Raw genomic sequence first — 22001 nt, forward strand, 5'->3', positions numbered from 1 at the left:
TGCCGTTCGCCCTCCTGGTTATGCAGACTTTACCAGTGAAGTAATAGTCAGAAAGCCTGCATTGAAACTTCTACATGATTACAAAGGGCGTGTAAAGCCACGCCCCCGGTCACACCTTTATCCACACCCCCTAACAAGTGCCTCACTTTGACCATTTCAGGTGTTGGGAGGAATGTTTATAGGGGGGTCACTTCTATGTAAGCTGCGTCTGAAGTTGGAATAAAGAGAGTACCGGGACAAGGGACTTTTCATTGTAAACTGGGATAGTTTGTAGGTGCGTTCTGGCGATATTCTTTCTTATTGGACCTAATGCAGTTGTACAAAACACGTGTCAAAAGGGCTCCCCCCGCGACACTAAACATACTTCACTTTCTTGTACTAAGTCACGACTTTGGGTCAGACCATATTGTCCCAGAGGGGTCATCGCTGTCTCCTGATCCATATAAGGAAAACCTGGGTCCGTTCGCTTCGTAACCTGCGGTCGCTGCTTCCAAGCCGTGCAGTAACCCGCGGACTCCTTGTCGGGCTACCAGCGCTCTGACACGGCACCGACCAACGCCTTTGCAGGTGAAGAATTCCAGCTGTTTGCGGAAGTGCCAGGGACAGCATGGCAGGGAAGGAGCCTCTGCTGGGGACCATTAAAGGTGAGAAGATGCATGGGAAGGGTCCTTGTAAATGGGCAATGATAGTGCGGGCTGAGAGCGAATCGCAACGTGAGCGCAGAAGCCGTGAGTGTAAGTAAGGCAGGAGAACGGAACTGGCACCCAAATGACTCCCGGAGTGAGGCGGGGTGGCTTCCAAGTGACACTGGCTTAAAGGGACATGAGACGGATGGGATGTGTGTTGGGGACTGTCACAATAATGCACACCAAGGAACCAAAAGGGGGCGCCGGGGAGGGGGAGTCGGTCAGGTGGCGGCACAGTAAGAGAACAGTCATATAGGCGGGATCCGGGCGGCTGGGTACACCGCAGGGTAGCGGTGCCTCCGGCTTACCTAGAGAGGTGGGAGATTGCTTTGGTCTGCCTTCCACACCTTTTCAGTACCGGGGCTCCTCACCTCACCTGGGGACTTTCTAAATGCGACACTTAAAATATTAACCCTCTAATAGCCCGTCATGAAGATTATATGTAGTGACTTTCTGCATGTAATAACTAGATGTCTCTGATACCGGTCCTCATGGAAACCTTAACCTGTCATTATTTAAAGATACACTTAACTGAGTCACCTGCGTTGAAGCAGGGATATCAGACATAACATACTGTAGCAAAAACTACAGTATGTCAATCTTGTATATGATCACAGCGGGGAGAATAGGAAGGTGTCTGTTCCAGACTGTGACCCTGAGAATCTGCCCCTCCACTCTGAGACTGGGGCAGAAACACAGAGATATGGGGTCAGGTATGCGTATCACCAAGCAGCGCCCATAAGGTGGTCCCAATTACCTAAACAGAACACCTTTGTCACAGTTTAACACTTAAAGAGACCTGTTACCCTGACATCTTTTTACTTTAGATTGTTTGTAGCCTGCGGCTTTTGTTTATCAGTGTAATTCACCTCAAAGCCGGCCTCAGCCAATCCATTTCTGCTTATGGAGCTTCTGCCGTTCTCTGCGCCCTTAACCTCCCAAAAGCTCCCTGAACCAATCAGCAATCGGCATTGCTTATGGGATCGTTTTCTTGACTTTTTACACTGTGGTATTTCCTTTAGTGAGTGGAGTGATTTGGTGCAGGAATACCGTTGTGGCTGGCGGGCAAATCAACCAAGTGGTCCAGTAACAAAGGAGCCTAAAAGACATATGGTAGCGTCCGAACGCCCCATGAGTGTGCGCAGAATGTGCTCCCATTTAAATGGGAATCCCTCCTCGCCACTGATTGGCTGCTCCAAGTAGCCAGTTAGTGGCACCCAGCCTTGGCCCACAGAGGTGATGCTCTGGAGCTGCAGCTTCCGCGGAGTAATACTTAAAGGAGTATCATGAAATCACTCAATTGCATGACATTTATACTAACCATAATTCCATAATCAGTTATATCGCTGGCCCACCATCGCATATAGACATCCATAAAATAAAAATAGAGATGATGAGATATAAAGATGCAATTATAGACAGAAGCACGAGAGGGGCTTCACTATAATGTGTTCCCTGGACATGATCCAACTAAATTAGAAGACAAAAGTTTGCAGCACCTGCCAGGAACCAGGATAAGTAGAACCATTGCATAGCATTCCATGAGAGGAGAGAATAAAGTCCTCTGCAGAGCGAATAGATTGAGGCCATCCGCTCCGGTTATGTAGGGGTTTGTGTCTGCTTCCAGAGCTTAGGCGCATTTAATAAGTGAACTGTGAGAGTGTCCGAAACCACCTGCCAGTTTTCTTTTGGGGCAACGCAACCACATATGGAGAAAATCCCCTTTTCTTACAAAGTAGTTTTATATGTGGTTGCTCATTAGGTTGCTTTCTGGGACACCGGAGTCTCTTTAAAAACCTTTGAGATGTTTGTAACATTTTTTTGTATGAGGGGTGCAGAAAAATAGTAGAATCTTTTGAAGCAAGTTAAAAAGCAGCCAGATCAGACCTTTTTATATTTCAAATATATAATTTTATATGGTTAGTCAATTAAGCCGTTAGCCAATCGGCACACCAGTAGCGCGTACAAATTTCGATTAAAACAACATGGGGCCATCTTCATTCTTTTTTTTCGTGTACATGCGCCCCATGTTCCGTCGCTTTATCTGAAATGAGGTTTTCTTGTGCACGTGTTCCTTGTGTATATAAATTACCATTAGAGGCTAATACATTATTTGCTTTCTTGGGGACTGATGTGCTAACTGCTCCTTCCCCAAGAGCTGCTTGATGCCGCCGGGCTTTCCATACTCATCAGTCCACGGTTAGACTTGCTGTTTTCTGCATCTGCAGAGGCCCAGAATGATTGACGTTGGAAATGCTTTTTCCTGGTTGCAGTTCTGGCACCTGCGCGCGCATAATGTTTAATTGGAAAACTTTTTCAAAATATTAACAGCGTAGATGAGATACGGTGAAATTTTATTTGCTTGCAAAAATAATTACCATCTTGTTGTTATGATCTGAGATGATTCTGGCACGTATCACAGTCACACGTTTGCATGAATAGAGGCAATGGCTCACCCGTAGGTCACTCTGCCCCAAATGTGGCATTAAACCAGTAGACTGGATCTACTCTGAAATTAGGTTCTTGTTGAAGGAGGTGCTCTGTTTGAGTCCATGCCTGTCTGTTCAGTGCAAAAAATTAGGTCCAAAATTATGCTAGGGTATTGTAATTTGTATCCCTACATCTTTGTCCTCAGGGGAACAAGGTTTGTGGGAAGAAGCCTCAATCAAGGGGTCCCCATCTTGTCTCTTACCTTACAGGAGTGGTGCCTTTTATTATGGTGGCTTAGACGCGATCTGTGGTCTAGATGGGATCATTGCTTTTCCATCACAAATACCTTTAAGTTGATCACTTGTGTAGATGGACAATGTAGAATATTGGGATATGGTCTTTTCCCATTGGCCGTTCCCATTAGCTCTCCATTGTGGAGCTGCAAGCGGTAGCAAATGAAAGAGGCCTTCCACTGCTCCAGAGTCTAGTAGCGACATGCTTTACACCACTCAATCCAACACTTGGCATTTTACTTGGTGATGTGAGGCTTGCATGCAGCTGCCCGGCCTTGGAACCCCATTCCATGAGGCTCCCACCGCACAGTTTTTGTGCCGATATTAATTCCAGTGGAAGTTTGCAACTCTGATTTATTGCAAAGATGGCAACAGTGCCACTCTTGAATTCAGTGAGCTCTTCAGAACGGCCTATTTTTTTGTTCACAAATGTTTGTAAATGCTGACTGCATGGCTAGCTGCTTGATTTTATACACCTGTGATAATAGGTCTGATTTAAATAATTAAGAGCTATGTCCCAATACTTTTGTCTATATAGTGTGCATCGAATGAGCACAGATCATGATCGTGGTTGCCCTTCTTCCCAACTGAAGGAGCAACCTTTGGCCTAGTCACCTTCCTCAGATCCTGCAGTTTACAGTTCAACACACTAAATAAATATGCATGTTAACACATCACAATAAGCAATATATATATATATATATATATATATATAATTAAAATACACCTAATTTACATTATTTTTTTTTAATTATTTTCTTTTTTTATTTTTTATTATTTTCTTACAATATAAGTGACAGGGGGACATGTGTTTCTGTCAAGAGAAGCTATAAAGCAGGTCCCTTGGTTACCAATATTGTTTACTGCCAAATACTGTTTTGTGCCTGGAGGGCAAATATGTTCATTAGTGCTATAATATAGCTGTTCTCTTCTCCCATAGCTTGTGTCCTGGGACTACGAGCCGCTGGCTCTGACATTATCACTGATGACTATGCCCATGTGACTCCTTTGTGTGAAATATTAGAGATGATTCTTCGCAAAGGACTGAAGAGTGAGTATCTGAGCTTTTAGATTATTTGCCAGTTATGTCCCTTTTTTACGCTGAAAATGATTTAGGTTTTAGATTAGAGGTAATTCCATTTTTTATAATTCTTTTATTTGGTTTGGGAACGTGTATATAATTTAACCCTTGAAACTAGTATATTTTTAAAATATGCCTAAATATACAAAATGTAGACAAGTCTTGCAAATACACAATTCCCTGTCACTTTTTGGTTAGCTTTGCCATAGCACATCTCATCCTCAGTGTATGCTTTAATAACACTGACCCTTCTGATCTACATCTAATTTACAATAATGAACACAATCAGTTTTAACAAATAACACACAAATGATTGTATTGTTCACCATTCAAACATTCACGGTGTGGGTTGGAAAAAGTATGTGAACTCCGAGGCTAATCACTTCAACAAAAACTAACTGGAGTCAGGAGTTATTTTTTTTTCTGTTTTCAAGAAACATCTGCTGATGACAACTGATGGACCCATGTAAGGCCGGTTCTGACCAGTGCATACAATAATCCTAATATACTACCATGAAGGCAACCTTTATTGGTGTAGAAAATATGTTTTTAAGACTCCATTCTTGAAACTAAAGATATATAAGAAGATTCAGAACAGCAGCCACTATGTAGGAGATGGAGAGTGTTTGTTTTTAATTGAAACTAATCTTGGATTACAGTTGCCTTACTGATCCCTGAAAAAAACAAAACACTTCCATTATGTTCAGCGAAGAAAAAGTTGTAATTAGGAAGTGAGTCAAGTGGAAACATATTTTTCTACAAGCAATTCAGTGTTGTATACAGTAGTGTACTTTAGCCCTGAAGACAGGTGGGTTTTATTTATAAAAAATGCTCCTTTATCTGTAGACCTGGAGGCCGCCATTGCTGTCTGTTTATTTGGAACTCTTTCCCTGCTCCAACAGCACTCTAAGCTATTGCTATTGTTTTTATATAGTATATAATATTTTTTAACAACCACCCGGATTCTTGTTGTTAAATGTTTTCTGACGCCTGCATACCAGTCATTAGTATTTCCAGCTCTGTTGTCTTAGCCCACTCTACTAGACAAAACCCAAAGACCTTATACTGCCCCATAGAAAACAATAGAATACCTCAGTCTTCATCACCCAGATGTTGACACTCTTACTAATGAACTATTGTTCTCCTCCATAGAGTTTGGAAAGCCATGACTTTTTCTTAGCATTGCCATAAGCAATCCGCTCAGTGTGGTGCTTGAGCAGGCAATGTCTGCAATGGCAGCATCTAGATCTGCAGGTATAGGAAGCCTATTGGAACAAACTTCAATAACCCCACATTTTCTTTCTATGCTAAACTATATTACTGTATACAACATTACTGTATTTCATGCTCAAAGAAAATAATTTGTTTCTCGGTGGGACCCTTTTAATGTGATGTCCAATGCGACAGGTGGCGTCTTGGGACTGAAAAGAAGAGATTACTGGCATTGGATAGAGGAGCTGCCTCAGCACGACACATGTGGCAGGTGAGAGAACACAATGATGTTAATGGAGCCCTGATACTTTTAAAATTGGTTAGAGACAAAGCTTTGTGGCAACAAGATGAGTTTGATATTACAAGAAAATCATTATTCTCCAGAGAGCACAGCTGGGTTGTCTGAGATGTTTTGTGTGTCTCTCTCTTATGCAGTAGACGCTCACGCATCGCTGTGATGATAGAGAAGACAACCGCCTGTCCCAAGCTGCTAACGGCACAAGGGAGGGGAAGATACTTCCTACGGCTGGCTCTCAATAGGAAATCTTTGGCGACCGCGATCCAGTATCTGCAGCACACACAGAGACTGCTGGAGGTGGGTCGTGGGATACATGAGTGATGCTCAATCCATGTTATGGTATTTCATAATTAAATGACTGTGAAAATAATTGATTTGTTGCGCTTTGTGAATAAACCTAACAAAACAAAAAAAAAAAGCTAAGGGAAATTACCAAAGTGTGAGTTTGCAGATCGGTGTGCATTACGAAAGGCCCCAAACATACATCATACATATATGTTCCTCCTTATTATTTATTTATTTTTTGTTTAATCTGTTATAACGCAGTCTCCTTATTAACTGTGCAATATTCAAGGCCAAATCAGCCTATTTTGAAGTAGCCTATCATAATAGTAATGAAGTCAGTCAATTGAGGTTGACAACTTAGTGACTAAACCTAAATAACTTTTCTTCCAGTGGTATGACCCGCTTCTGTCTGTCCTGGGAAATGAAGAATATTTTGGTAATCTGATCTTAATACTATCTGAAATCCTTCCTGAGCACTTTGACATTACTCTAACTCTATTTTACCCTTTTTCCCCCAAAAAGACACCCTGATTTTATTTTAAATGATTTATATATGCACATTTCATTAATTGTTCTGTATATCTAATTCTAAATTATTATACTGTTATATATATAATTATACATTCACTCGGTCTCTTTCAATTTAGAGCCTTTTTTGTCTTTGTTGCTTGTGATGTCCGAAAGCAGTTTCTCTCTGGATCTGGAGGTATTGCAGAAAATTTAGCTGGGTAATGAAATTGGGTCTCAAACTCTGAGCTTCATGGCAAGTGCTAGAACAGTGGATGTAGTTATTTACAATTTTTTTTGTGTCCTTTTGCAGAATTCCAGTTTCCTGGATGACAGCTGGATCCTGCCGGTATTGTTTCTTTTCTCTTTAATATATGTACATTATATCACTGCTATATTATAATTCTGCGTGCTGCTCTGTAAAGCTGGAGGTATGGGATAATACTCATCAGTGCATCTTTGTAGGTATACTCAATGTATCAAACCGTGCCATGCAGAGAATTGGGAATGGTGCTCAGGTAGGAATCCATAAAGTTCAGATATACTTATTCATAACTTGATTTCTCATTTCCTCTCAAATGTCTCTCGTCAATAGGACAAGTTCTCCAATGTCCATTTCTTCCAATATTTCATCCCATTATTCTGCATTCCTAAAACATTTTGTTTAGAAACGGCCATAAATGATATTGTACAATACATCCTTCTAACTACATGACATAATTAGTCACCTAAGAACTTTTAGGGTCCCCGTGCGAAAATGGTTTATGCTGCCCAATCTGCAATGCTCGTGTAATAAAACAATTATACATAAAGTAAGAAATGCTTGTAATTCAAAGTTTCTTTTAAAAATACACATTGGAGATCTGAAAGATGAGCATTCATTGCTGACATCTTATGGGGGACAACCATTAGACCTGCTTATATAGTAGTACCACTGTCTAAACACAGTTCCTTTGGCCGTTTGAAATTTTGGTAGTTTTGGTTTCTGTGACCACACAAAGCAGGAATTGAGTTATGTCATTATTGTATATAAAGCAGGTCTTGGGTGCAAATGTTCACTAAACACCAGAACTTGGTAGTCACCACTTGGAAAGCTACATTAATTGTAAATGAATCCTTAATTGGAAGCTAGCATTGCTGTATTTATTGAACGCCCAAACTAGGTTCTCGGTGTTAGTGCTGTGAGGCCTGTCCCATTCATTCCGTTTTCATGTAATGCAAAATGCTTGCGCGCTGACGGGAACTCAGGAGACCCAACAGGGTTTTCTTCCACCGGGATGGTAGATGCCACAGACAGCTGCCTAGGTGGTCCTTCGGCACAGAGTCTTCCAAGCTTTTCACGGTGCAACATGGTAGGTTTGTGATCATATTGGGTGGAACTTTCACAGAATTTCTGTTAATATTACATGATCGGCCCTTACTTAACAGGAAGGTTCCCCAGAGCCTTGAAAGTATTTCTTATCTGCAGAATTTGCACTGGGCACTTTACTTTTGTGTGTGGGTTTTTTTTTTTGTTGGTTTTTGTTTTTTTAAAGGGAGTAAGCCCTTTTATAGATTATATAATACAGGTTCCTCTCCCCACCCTCCTCCCTTCGGGATATTTACAGGGCCCTGTGTCTGATTCCTGTGAGGGGAGTGCCAACCTCAGAAACTGGCTCTTCTCGCTCTGCCGGAGTAACATATATATATATATATATATATAGCTCATTAATCTTAACAGCCTTTTACTGCAGCCTTTTACGCTTTTGTTCTCTTTCCATGTAGCACCAAAATGGAATGCAGTGCTTTATTAGCTTAACAATAGAAAATTAGTATAAACTATGTGCACTGGGTGCGTAGGCAGTAGGGGCAACAGAATCTACCCCAGAAAACATTTTGGCAATGTGAGACACTAGTGGCATTTAAAATAAAAGGATTGTCCTTCAGTATAAAATCTGTAACATTGACAGAAACCTGTTTTTCTGCTCAAACACCATACTTGGCTTTATAGTTAGTCAGAGTGTCCGACTAGGTAATTAAAACTGAGCCATCCCGTTGTTTAACCCCAACGCAGTGGCTGCCTAGTAAACTAGTTCTGTTATCTTAGCCCAGAACATGTCCAAATGGCTAATATGCAGCTATTTCTCAAACAGTCATTTTCCTCTTTGCCACTCAAAATTTATTAAAAATGTATAATTGCTTTTAATCCAACTAAATTAATTTATTGAAACTTTATATAGTTTATCGGTGTAATTATTTGAGATGTGTAAAGGTTTCCAAGATAATTCCTCTCCATTAAATCCTCTTACCACCCCTATAGAAGCACTGACAGGGCCAGCAGAAGACCACCCTAAGGACATTTGTACATCCAGCCTTCTCAGGAGACAATCTGAACCCTCCCATGTCTGCTGCTGACAGATTTGGTGTAAAGGTGCTCTGTGTGAGTGCTGGTACCCCATTACCCTTTGATTAAACTCCTTGTTAATGTCCCTCACAAGGAGTGTAGCTGAGGATTTAACATACAGTGCTCTGAAATGGTATTTCCCCCTTCCTGATTTCTATTTCTGCTTATTTGTCACATTTTACATGTTTCAGATTATCCAACTAATTTTATATAAAACTGGGACAACGTGAGTAAACACAAAATTCTGCTTTTAAATGATTTTATTTATTGAAGGCAAAGAGTTAACCTACGTGAAAAAGTAATTTCCACCCTTGGCAGCAACAACTGCAATCAAATGTTTACGATAACCGGCAATGTGTCTTTACATCACCGTGAAAGAATTGTGTCCCGCTCTTCTAAGGTCATGCCACAGCATCTCAATTGGATTCAAATTAGGACTTTGATTAAACCGCTTCAAAACCTTCATGATCCACACTGCGCTTGACCTTTATCTCTGGTAGAGAAGTTCTTGGTTCCATCAATTAAACGGTGTTGCCGTAATGCCCCCCCCCCCCTCGGCTTCGATGTCAATTTGTTTAGGTAGTTAAATGATCTGATCAAAATAATGAAGTCTAAAGAAAGCTCTACTTGTCCTAAAAATAGTTTAAAAAAATATCTTTGTCTAATAAAATTAGTTTGATCTGAAATATTAAAGTGTGACAAATATGCAAAAACGGAAGAAATCAGAAAGAGGCAAAATACTTTTTTCACCGCGCTTTATATTATCCCTTGCATGGCCAATAAGCAAAAATAAGGATGTATGAAACTAGTCTTCAAGGTATACACAGTGGAGGTTTTTCATAATGTGGAGCCCCAGGTGATTAGCGAATTGGATATTGCACACTACGTTAACTATATATTATGAAAATCCATCTCCGCTATTTCTTATGTAAATGCAAGGATATAAAATTTTTATTGTGCTTGCATTCTGTGCAAAACTGTTACAACTAAACAAATTTACTTGTATCTCAAGGTACCATGAGGGACGTGTATTTGTAGTAGAGGTTCTACCTGGAAGCCAGGCTGAAGTGGACGAAGTAGTGCTGGCGGGTGATGTGATTGATGAAATAAATGGAGTGTCTCTGCGAAATGCAAGCAATGGCCAGGTTATTTATTATTATTATTATTATATATTTTTGTATGGCACCAACAATTTACAAAGTGCCTTTTACAATATATATGTACCGGGCTCGCTAAGAGAGCTGTAGTAACTCCCAGAAATCACCCAGATGTATCCTCCTGTTGTCCCCGAAATCATTTCCAGCACCAGTCAGCATGCACATGTACCCAATAAGTAGAAACAACTACCTTGAATTGAGTACAGCAAGAATGAACATTTTATTGTTGTAAAACATAGCCTCATATATCCACGGAGCTGGGGTCACAGAAGGGAGTGGGCGGAGGCCAGCACTTCAGCTCCATTTGTAAAATCCAGGGGCACCACCAACTCTGGGGCTGCCTGACTGGACCCTCCTTGGTTGCTGCGGTCAGGGTTGGGAACAAGGGGAAGGTATGGACAGAGGCCAATGCCTCAATGCCAGCAGTTCACCTGGGGGATCTGGCTGGGACATGCAGGGAGGGTCTTGGTCAGTTTCTGGGCCATATTGCGGGGAATAGGGCAAAGTGTCTGGAGTGAGGGAAGGGAGCAGGCAGAGTCCAGCCTGGCTGTTTGTGCTTCTGGTGGGGGCACAATACTCACAGGATCGACCTCCTCTGGAGCATGTTGCTGAGTTCTCGGTAGGCCTGCTCAAGGATCCATTCTTGGTAAATCAAATAATCCAAATCAGCCCACAGGTCAGGCAGGTAACAGGACACATCTGCGAGAATCCCTTCCCTGAACTCCCAAATTCTCTGTCCTCCTGTAGGATTTCCATTATCAATCCCGGGCAGCCGAATCTAGATGTAGCACATACCGTTCCTTAGAGGATGGGAGACCATTCCCTGGACACCCTGGTCCGCTCTGAGAGCTTTCATTCAGGCATTCAGGTGCGACTCTGCTGCGCACCAACACATCCTGTAGTGCATCTTTAGCTTGCTGCTGGTACTCTGCTGGGACATTTACAAGGAGGATCCCACCGCTGCCACCAATGTAACAGGTTCACTAAGAGAGCTGTAGTAACTCCCAAAGATCACCCAGATGTATCCTCCTGTTGTCCATGAAATCACTTCCAGCACCAGTCAGCTTGCACACCTTGGAACCCTGCTATGTGTACCCAATAAGTAGACACAACTACCTTGAATTGAGTACAGCAAGAACGAACATTTTATTGTTGTAAAACAACCCAACCTTCAATTCCCCTGGCAATCCTATTAATGGGATTAGTTAAACAATGGAGTTGCTACCTGTGCTACCTTTGTTTGACAGCCAGGCTGGAGCCATCTCTGAGTACCTTGGGGCCCTGTATGACTGGTCATTCTGTCACAATATATATTCAAGATATATGAAAAGACTACAATTGACAGACTAAGGCAAACCGATACATTGGGTAGAGAGGGTCCTACTTACAATCTAGAGGGAATGGGGTGAGGAAAACATAAGGTGTGGAGAAAGGGGAGAGGTAGTGTGGGGGTTGTATTGGTGACAGGAATGTCCTAGTAACTAAGATGGTGAGGCTTCTCTGAGGAAACGGGCTTTCTGAAAGCTGAAGGTTTGGTGGAAGTAAGTTCTAGAGGTATGTGACAGCACAACGATTGCCTCCTAAGCTTAAACGGTGTCGCTGAAATGCCTCAATAGCGAGGCATGCAGTGATACCGAAAACCCACCCCAGGACACACTGACCTCTCCAGAGAGTGGTCACAAGCGCTACTGGAACAGATTTTGCCTCTCGCAAGATGGTGGCATCCTTTAACAAGTTTCCAAGAGGGTCTCTCAAAACCTCCTGGAGAACTTTGGGTTCCCCCTGCAGGTTGAATACAGGTACTGCATGCAACATGCAAGTCAATACTTCCACAAAGTTTCACAAAGGCTGGTGGTAGAATTAGTGCATGGAAAAGGTTAAAATACCGTATTTGCTCGATAATAAGATGACCCCACATAATCTGAATATTAATTTAGGAAAAAAAAGAAAATGCCTGAATATTCTTATATTCAGGCATTTTCTTTTTTTTCCTAAATTAATATTCCGACCCTATAGGAAAATTTTTTACTAGTAAACGTTAATTCATGTAAACTATTTTTTTTTAATAAAAGCTATGATTGAGAAAAATATTTTTTTTTATTTTCCAAACTGTCCCCCAGTTATGCACATCTGCCCCCAGGCTTGCCACTCTGCCCCAGAAATGCCTTATACCCCTATATGCCACTCTGGTATTTAGGGGGTTAAAGGCATATCATGGCGTACAGTGGCATATAGGGAGGTATAAGGCATTTCAGGAAGCAGAGTGGCATATAGAGGGTTAAAGGGCATTTCTGGAGGAAGAGTGGCATTAAGGGGGTTAAAAGGCATACAGAAATGCCTTATGCCCCCCTCCCCCAACTTACTGGTGCTCCTGACTCCCCGGTGTGTTGTGCGGGGAACTCTCCTCTCTGACAGTCGGGGAAGGTCTGCGCGATGGACGTAGACAACCCCCGCTGCTAACTGCACCTCCTTCCGGCTGCAGCGGAAGTTGCCTACACGAATCACGTAAATGTCTACCCGCTGCCCGGGGAGTCAGAAGCACCTGTAAGTTTGGGGGGATGGGTTACCAGACAGGAGGCTCCAGGTCCCCAGCAGCCCTGCGGGGGATCTGGATCTTAATCTCATAGTCAGACCTCTATTTGAAGTCTGATTATAAGATGACCCCGATTATAAGACGAGGGGTATTTTTCAGAGCATTTTCTCTGAAAAAAAAACCTTGTCTTATAATCGAGCAAATGCAGTACTAGCATTTAAAATATCCTGGGTTGTCTAGTTTTCAAAAATATATGGGGTAAATTGAACTAACCCACTTTGAAAATGTCCCAAATGGCTCATGGGAGCAGTAAATATTACAATTAAAATAATGGCATTTATAGAAAGCCCTTACGTGTCCTGAAAAAAATATGTAACTTGTGTGGGTTAAGTAAATGATAAAGGAAAATGTTATAGCTAAACACGAACACCGGAGAAATGAAACAGCCAATGGCACGAAGGGTACAGAAAATAGAATTGGGCATTTGCACAAAGGGGTTAATGAAGGGAGCCTTACATGAGCCTTGTGCCATTGAATACATTAACTATGGGGGTTGTTTTTTTTATTTTTACTTTTGGTATCTGATCTTGCATATATATATAGGGGAATATAGGCGTTCCTAGGTAAAGTGTGTACAGTTTAAAACCATGTCACCTAACTATAGAAAAACTACAACTATTGGCCTGGCTTCCCTCTGGGGAAAAATATGACGGGATCCCTGGCATTCAAAGGCTTAAAGTCCGGCCAGCCATGATGCCATAATGGCATTTAAATAGGATACATCTACAGCCAGGAATGAACCAATGAAAATAGGTCTCAGAATGCTAACACCAGTGGCTGATAAATAACATGCGCGTGTCCACTCGCTGGATGGTTTGTTTGCAGGGCCCGGTCTTCATAAAACCATGTTTATTACGAAGCATTTTGCATCCCAAATTATTTCTCCATTTTCTTGTGGCCCTCTGACTCATTATTGGGTTAGCCATTTGTATGTAATGTAGATTTTTGTGTGACTTTTTCAACAAAGCTGCGGTTGATCTTGAAGATGACGCTGAATATTTTTAAGCAGCCCTTTACAGGAAAATAGAAATCATGTTGGCTCCTAGGATTTCCTTAGAACTTTAGCTGCATTTCGTGTGGGTGAACATACTTATAAAACAAGAAAAAGAGCAAAAGGTTTCAAGACCACAGAGTCTCTTCTTCGGATATGTGACCATACACCTTGCATGATTTGTTGGAAATGTTTGTTCATATTTTTGCTGTTCAAGTGTTTGTAATTTGTGTAGATTTATAGAACAATCAGTAGAGACACATTTCTAAAATATCTGCCTTAACCTTTTGTCCAGGCTGGCACGGTATTAAGCAAACTGAAGGGGGAGCCGCTGGTTTTCAGGATGATCCGATGGCGTTGGAAGAATGGGGAATTGTTCCGCCCACTAATTCCATATATAAAAGATATCCAGGAAAGAATTCCTACTTTCCAACTTCAGCAGAAGCCCAGGACTATGGAGTCTGATGAGGAGCGGCCTGAGCAGGATGGCAGGTGGGTAGAATCCCTGAGCCATAGGTGCTGGGATCTATTGCTGCCGTGCACTAAATGAACTGTTGCGTTGCTTTGCAGGTTGATGTATGCTCTACAGTACCTGGGACAGGCTGACATTGGGATGGTAAATATTTGATTGCTGTGGACTTCACGATAGTATAAGAGCATGTTTAAATTTTGAGTGGGTTTTCATGAAACTGCATTATACAAGGGCAGCTCTGTTCTTGCAAGGAAATTTGCTAGGGATTACTTTTTATGATGTGTAGTGAATACAAGGAATTGAAACCAAAAAACTGGCTTTAGTGAATTAGCACTGGCATAACTGAGGCCCCCGATTGAGAAAAATGCATTTTTTGTTTTTACTTCCTTGTATTTGCCAGCCTGCCCCCCCGTTATGCACATCTGACCCCCAGATATGCCTTACACCCCCTATCTGCCACTTTGCCTCCTATATTCCTTTTAACCCCCTATATGGATCCGGGTCCCCTGCAGCACTGCTCTGAGGTCTGATTAGAAGACGACCTTGAATATCAGACAGTGGTTATTTTTCAGAGCATTTGCTCTCAAAAAAACCTTGTTTTATAATCTAGCAAATATGGTAATTTAAACATACATCATATATTTATCCTGAATGTGTAACTTTACACCTGGAAAAATGGGCATCTCACTTTCTTAAGTGTATTTTTTTTAATTTACAGTTTGGAGGTAAAGAGGTGTTGGACGCCGGTATCACTAAAGTGCAAAAACAAAACATTTCCCCGAAGGTAAGACTTACATTTCTTAACTGTTTAAAGGGCCTTAAAGCTTTAATGTATTTTATATAAAATAAACCACAGAGAAGTTAAGTTTGAAGAGGATTATCCCCCTTTTAGTGTTGCACCTACATTGTCATTTCAAGATTAGTTGCCCTAAAATGCTCATCCCTGTGCTCAGCAGGGTGCTCCTTTAGTGAAATAATCTACAGAGCTGCACACCTTTCACATTAACATGCTAGCCAATCTAGGGGGCCAGGATGCCGTTGGCAACTGTGGCTGCCTGCAGGACCCAATGCTGATCCTTGCCACAAGGGAAAGTTGAGATTAAATTGAGGGCCAGTATTGGCCACTAAGGCGGACAAACCTTTTTCTATTAGCTGATTACCCAGGCATTAGAGGTAGATGTGGCAATCCCAGCTGATGATAATGTGTTTATGTTGTAATTCTTTTCCTCATTGACTCCAGGAGGTTTTGCTTGACATTAAGGAGACAGAAATAGTGGTGAAGGAAATGGGGTCATCGGAGGTAAGGTGGAGACAGCGCCAAAACATCCGTCAGCTTACGTAAGGGTTGTTTGTGAATTTAAACGTCCCGTTTACGCTTGCAGGTCCTGTTTCAGTACCCTTACCCAGAGATTTCCAGTGTGGGGCGCAGGCTGGATAACAAACGTGTATTTGCGTTATGTGTAGTGTGAGTATGTAAAACTACAATAATGGTGGTCTATAAAGTGTTTCCGTTACCCCTTCTTTCAGTCTTAGTGGTTTCAAAGGACCAAAATATTTGTGTTTTTTACCATAGCTTTCTGCTGTCTGATCTGAGGCATGAAAGCCGGAAAGCGGTTACATTTCAAACTGCCCGATCACTGCTGACGTAACACGGAAGGGAATGCCAGAGAGTTTAAAATTTAACCGCTTTCATGCTGGAAGCTGTTACATCAGATCAGACAGCAGAAAGACATCACATGACTCAGTTTTGTTCCTGGGCGGAGCAAGATAGGAGACACTGTAAGGGAGCAGCAAGAAGGAAGCCTTGCGGGACTGCGCGGGATTACCGGGACCCGCACGTAGAGTGCCTGACCGCCCGCTCCCATCCGCAGCCCCAGCAAGACCACCGGCAAGTTTTTTGGAGGGTCCCGCCTCCCGATGCAGTCCTCTAGTCCAGGCCGTCAAACGACAGCCTATACTCCCGTGCAGCGGCAGGGATGTGTCCCTGCAAGAAGGGCTGGACGTACCAGTACGTCCATAGGGGATTCTTGGGATGCGTTTTTTGGACGTACCGGTACGTCCATAAGGGATTGAAGGGGGTAGGAGAGCAATGATGTTTACATAATAATCCTTCTGATAACATAAAAGGGACATTTAGTAATCAAAGATGAATATTAGGGCAAAGCGCTAAGCAGTTGAAAAACGATCCAAATTTTCACATTGGGCTTAAACGTCCAAGAAGCCTGTTCTGTGACGTACGTGGCGCATAATGCAGACCAGCACAGCCACCCCAAGTCTTTGATCGCTGCCACAGGAGTGATCCTGCAGGCTCAACCCACAGGCAGCTTCAGGGACAGGGGTTGCGTTGCTTGGGAAAGATTGAAGCTTCTTCCGTCTCCGCATAGGCGGAGACTTGCCACAACGCCCCAGCAGCCCGATCACTCCATTAAGAGCAAAGGTGCAGCGTTATCCCCTTCAATGACATGATAGTGGCATTGTAGGGGTTAATATTTGTGGTTGTGGTGACTAAATATCAGTCAATGCTGTGCTCCTATGGGGCAAAAATAAAAAGTGGGCTCATAAGAGTGATCCGATCATTATGGCAGCCACTGGATGACCCTGTCCTAGAAAGAGAGAAGTCATCTAAGGTAATTAAAATAAATGAAATATAGGACCAAAGAAACTGATCAGTCAAAATGCCATGTGTGAAAACGAATGCGCCCGTTTCAGTTTTGAACCTGCAGTGCTGAACATGCCCTACCCCATGTATACGGGGTATTCCTTAGTGGAATATTTAAAAAAAAATAATTCTATTTAGCAGTTTCTTTTTCTGGGTACCTCGCATACCACATCTGTGGCAACCATATAAATTGTTATACACCACCAGCTCAGTCTATTGTATGATGATGAAGCAGGCTTTGTCAAATCTGACAAATCTGTACAGAAAGCCAGTCAGCCACTCAGTTAAGTTATCTCTATAATTATAACATGTGTGGGACAGGATGGCTTGCTGACCATGTGGAATGCATAAAATATGCTCGTCTATCAAGGTCCGCCAGACGTAGGGATTTATTCTGTTTTAATGCTCCAACACATACTACACAACCATACAAATAAGTGACTACTTTGGTGCCATCTAAATATTAACTCACAGTCCAAGAGATATTTGCATTGGTCATAACTTGTGTTCAGCCACATGCTACACAGATAGCTACCATGTGGCAAAATACTCATTACCTTTCAGAAGCAGATCTATGCCAACATGACACAAGCATTCCATAAAACACCCTAATTAACTCCTCGTGACCCCCCTTAAGGTTGCACACCTGGGGCAAGTTCTCCTTGGTCATACACAGTTGTAAAACAAGACATCCTCTAAGTAGGTCCAGCCTTAGCCCACACCACTGTTTTTTTTTATGGTTTAAATAGTTGCTGAGAAGACCAACACAGGTGAGTTTCTCCAGCAGGGTGGCCTGAGCAGGCCATGCATTATTCCGTGTGAGGCAGTCGTTAAATTTAACTATGCAGGGATTGTCAAGCCTTTGCTGCAGCAACTCAATGGGGGTTGGTCCTAAATGTTTAGCGAAGCCAGGGAGGTAAAATTATTTTGTTTAGACCCATTTGGAGTTCTGTGGCTGAAGTCAACTTTACCAAGTTATTTATCCTCTCAGGCACAGGGATGAGAGTGCCGATATCTCCTTCAACTGCCTGGTGTTTGAAGCACATTTGCCCAGAGAAAGCGAAGAGATCATAAAGCGTATCGGTAAGATATGAGGTTTAAGTGTGTTTTATAGAACCTTCAACTTGTTAACGCTAACCCATCCCTTTTTCTCCCTCAGCAACTGGATTTAAGCATACAGAATGGTTTGTATGAACAAGATCAGCCAGTGAACCAACTATTCATGCTGATCTCAGGAAGAAAGCAGTTCCTGTGACAGGATCCACCGTGCTATGCTGCAGGAGCAGAAGAGCCACACGTGTTCCTTCACACCTCTCAGAGACACATGGGAGCATTGAAATACTTGCGGTAGAGGAGAACTGGTCCCCTCTGTACCATAATAGGAACAATGTTTTAGTGTACCCCAGATTTATATAGCCTGAAGACAAATCTTACAAGATAATGATGTGAATGTAAAACATTTAATTTAAAGTTTGACACTTAATATATAAAATAGCTCTTGTAAATGCACATTGTGTTCTGTAGCTGCCTGGTTAACACATCAATCTGCTGTTAAGCACCTATGAGATACCCACAGATTTGAGCCAGCAAGTTTCAGTAAGGATACAGGATCTGGTCTCCAACATGTGGTCACTCTAAATGTCCTCGTTAACAGGGCACAAAAAGTTGCATTAAAAAAACCCTCTGTAGTTAAGATATGAAACAAATTATTCACAGTGATGTCATACTAACAGTCGCTGTTAACACTGATCAAATTATAGGCACAATTATGGAAAAAGCACCTGAACAGACAACACCTCCCTCACTTTGCCTCTCCAGTCTGGACAGCCACAAATTGTTATACAATAAGTGCTGCCTAGACATCCAACTATACCTTAGCATTATTTAAGCTACGCAACAGTGTTATTTAAGCTACGTAAGTGATAAATGGGTAGTGCACCACTAAGTGTGAGGAAGGGTCAATGACATGCATAAACTAAAGCACCAGATGCCCTCTCCAAGCCTCTAGCAAGGTTTAAGAGCGAGGGGACATTTGAGGATATCAAGCATTCACCCTGAGTGACAGATGGAATGATTTGTAGATACAGGAAACTGATCCATACCAATAATAAAAAAAAATATAGGATTAAAAACCAATTATACACAGTTTAGTAAAACAATCCAATTTGTTACGCCCTCTCGCCCCGTATCCTGCGAGCAAGTTGTATGTCTTTTGGCATAATGGTCACCCTCTTGGCATGAATTGCACACAAGTTGGTATCTTCAAAAAGGCCAACCAGATAGGCCTCACTGGCTTCCTGTGTAAAAAAAAACAAAACAGGACCATTCAGCCATTTGGAGACTTTATATCAGGCATATATATTCCACATACAATACCACGCCACACAAGTTACATGGAGAATGATTAATTGTACAGCTCAGGACAGTAGGGGCATCTTGGGACCCAATACTGGGTTCTAAACCCAATATGGACAACCCCAATTCAGGATGTGCAGCCCAGGATACATAGCAAGCTCATCTGCGAAGGCTACTAGAGTATTAAACCCATACCTGTAGAGCACCAATGGCAGCAGACTGGAAACGAAGGTCAGTCTTGAAGTCCTGTGCGATTTCCCTCACAAGTCGTTGAAATGGCAACTTGCGAATCAGCAGTTCAGTGGATTTTTGGTAACGACGGATCTCACGGAGAGCAACAGTTCCTGGCCTAAAGCATAGGCAAGAAATCGAAATGTAAATCCTTGCATAATCTTTATTTCCTAACCAGAGTATCTTTTGAGACTTACCTGTAACGATGTGGTTTCTTGACACCACCCGTGGAAGGTGCACTTTTCCTCGCAGCCTTGGTGGCAAGCTGTTTACGAGGGGCTTTCCCACCAGTTGACTTGCGGGCAGTCTGCTTGGTACGTGCCATGGTCTTTTATTGTCTACAAATACGTATGCAAGACAGTTAAAATAGAGGCACGCTACAAACACTTATTTTGATTGTACTAAATAAAGCCTTAATACAACAATCACTGTAACAAACCCCAACTATATGCCTACAGAATACATATGAAATTCGTTTACTATGCTGTAAATACGAACGAGTTAGAGTCCAATACGTTTTAAGTGAGAGTTATGTCTCCTGGTGCACCATTAATGTTTACTATACCAGAAGAAGAAGACGACATGCATACTGTCAGGAATAGTCAATCCGGGATCCGTTTTTAATCTAAGCCATGTGTAGACACGAGCATTAGAAGCAGTGCTCTACCAGGCCACACTGCCGCACAGAGGGCCAGTTATAGGCGATAATACGGTGGTAACGAATACACATTGCTACGAATGAGTCACAGGATTCGTTGTGAAACAACGATCGAAACGTTCATGTGCTCGATTACCTATGCGAGCGTATCACATCATTTAAAGGAAGTGAGCCATCAATCTGAGAGAAAGAAAAAAAAAGTCTAGTCTGCCCCGTACAGTGAGAGCGGCCATTTGACCAGCGACCAAACAGCGAGTCTCCGCTAAAATGGCTTCCCGGCAAATAAAGCCGCGACTCACAAACAAAACCCGATACCATCTGCACAGAAATACCAAGCCCGTTCACACACTGACGCGTTTTACCCTATAGCTTGGCGTAGTTTAGTTCCTATCCTGGGAAACACCAGACTACCCCCCGCCAGCTATGACGAGTAGGAAGGAGGGGGATAAGGCTGCCCAGACGACCTGAGAAAAAGCGAGAACTGACGTCACCGCCAGCATCTCCAACTGCCAAACAGATATCACCACATGGCACAAGCCAGCAACTCAATTACGTAAACGCACCACTAAAAGAAATAAACTGCCGCGCTAATTTACGTGGCATTAAGCGACAAACATTAAGATAAACGAAGGACAAACTACTCTGAACGAAACCCGACAACTAATGTTAATTAACGCTACATATAAGGACACACAATCCACGCAAAAAACAAATTAAGCGAGGAAACGGAAAACTTCAATTTTAAAATAACTTTAAACCAAACACTTACTCTCCAATCGCCAGAACGCCACAAATCCAATCTCCCTCTGAGGTCGCCGTACGGTGCTCGTTCCTTATATATGAGACGACGTGATACGTAACACGTAAGACACCGTCAAAACAAACCGACAAGTTGATTGGCTAAACTGAGGCAATATTGAAACGGCAACACCATCCTGCACGCCCCTTACAAGAAACTCTCAAGGTTTCGTTGATTGGTGGAATCTTCTGATTCTGATTGGCTCCTTATATAAGGCTATGATTGGTTGTCGGGAGCCAGGCTAACCCAATCGTAGAAAAAAACGATTTCTTCACGTTGATTGGATGAATTCGAGTACGTTTGCTGCCTGAGATGATTTCGAAGGTTGACTGTGGGAATAAGTGAGAGGCCACAAGAGCTCAGAGGCTCTTACTGTACAGAGGAATTCCGGGCGTGTTGTTATTGCTTTATTTAGACACAATGCAGACAAAACGTATAGCAAAAGGACAAGGCAGCGGAAATAATTTTGTTGTTGTAAAATTTGTTATTAACAAAAATGTCACTTAACTTGTGTTTTACCAACCCCTAATAATAATTTTTAATGTGACTCAATATTGTTTTTGCCAGGTGATGTCATAGAAGGGCTGGACGTACCGGGACATCCATAGGGGTTTCTTAATAGGCGTTTTTTGGACGTCCCGGTACATCTGTAGGGGAATGAAGGGGTTAATGGCTGTGTGTTGAGTTATTTTGAGGGGACAGCAAATTTACACTGTTATACAGGCTGTACACTCACTACTTTACATTGCAGCAGAGTGTCATTTCTTCAGTGTTGTCACATGAAAAGATATAAAATATTTACAAAAAGGTGTACTCACTTTTGTGAGATACTGTGTGTATGTATATATATATATATATATATATATATATATATATATATATATATATATATATATATATATATATATATA

General features: G+C 42.1%; 2 protein-coding genes across 2 annotated transcripts; one reads left to right on the forward strand and one right to left on the reverse strand.

Moving 5' to 3' along the window:
- The first annotated feature begins 607 nt into the window (after positions 1 to 607).
- LOC149281590 (uncharacterized) lies at positions 608 to 18241 on the forward strand. Its single transcript, XM_089499158.1, has 16 exons — positions 608 to 644; positions 4350 to 4460; positions 5898 to 5973; positions 6141 to 6297; positions 6676 to 6721; positions 6933 to 6991; positions 7106 to 7141; positions 7258 to 7310; positions 10188 to 10320; positions 14212 to 14408; positions 14487 to 14532; positions 15107 to 15172; positions 15629 to 15688; positions 15771 to 15853; positions 18039 to 18130; positions 18207 to 18241. The coding sequence occupies exons 1-16, from the start codon at positions 608 to 610 to the stop codon at positions 18239 to 18241; spliced, it is 1287 nt and encodes a 428-aa protein (XP_089355284.1).
- Positions 18242 to 19215: 974 nt separating this feature from the next.
- On the reverse strand, positions 19216 to 19958 carry LOC149281591 (histone H3.3A). Its single transcript, XM_089499129.1, has 3 exons — positions 19831 to 19958; positions 19598 to 19751; positions 19216 to 19344 (listed from the first exon to the last, which is right to left on the reverse strand). Exons 1-3 carry the CDS (start codon positions 19956 to 19958, stop codon positions 19216 to 19218), a joined length of 411 nt encoding a protein of 136 aa, XP_089355255.1.
- Positions 19959 to 22001: the final 2043 nt, after the last annotated feature.

Source organism: Sceloporus occidentalis, unplaced genomic scaffold (assembly GCF_023333645.1).
Source record: "Sceloporus occidentalis isolate IW3139 unplaced genomic scaffold, rSceOcc1.0.p SCAF_130, whole genome shotgun sequence".
Taxonomy (NCBI): Eukaryota; Metazoa; Chordata; class Lepidosauria; order Squamata; family Phrynosomatidae; genus Sceloporus; species Sceloporus occidentalis.

What these genes read in the sequence shown, in the direction of transcription:
- LOC149281590 (XM_089499158.1), top strand. Translation starts at nt 608, where the DNA reads ATGGCAGGGAAGGAGCCTCTGCTGGGGACCATTAAAG. An exon ending in GTTTCTCTCTGGATCTGGAG is followed by an intron (nt 6,992 to 7,105) that starts GTATTGCAGAAA and finishes GTCCTTTTGCAG; the next exon opens with AATTCCAGTTTCCTGGATGA. An exon ending in AGAGATCATAAAGCGTATCG is followed by an intron (nt 18,131 to 18,206) that starts GTAAGATATGAG and finishes TTTCTCCCTCAG; the next exon opens with CAACTGGATTTAAGCATACA.
- LOC149281591 (XM_089499129.1), bottom strand. Translation starts at nt 19,958, where the DNA reads ATGGCACGTACCAAGCAGACTGCCCGCAAGTCAACTGGTGGGAAAGCC. An exon ending in AAGAAACCACATCGTTACAG is followed by an intron (nt 19,752 to 19,830) that starts GTAAGTCTCAAA and finishes CCTATGCTTTAG; the next exon opens with GCCAGGAACTGTTGCTCTCC. An exon ending in CTGCCATTGGTGCTCTACAG is followed by an intron (nt 19,345 to 19,597) that starts GTATGGGTTTAA and finishes TTTTTTACACAG; the next exon opens with GAAGCCAGTGAGGCCTATCT.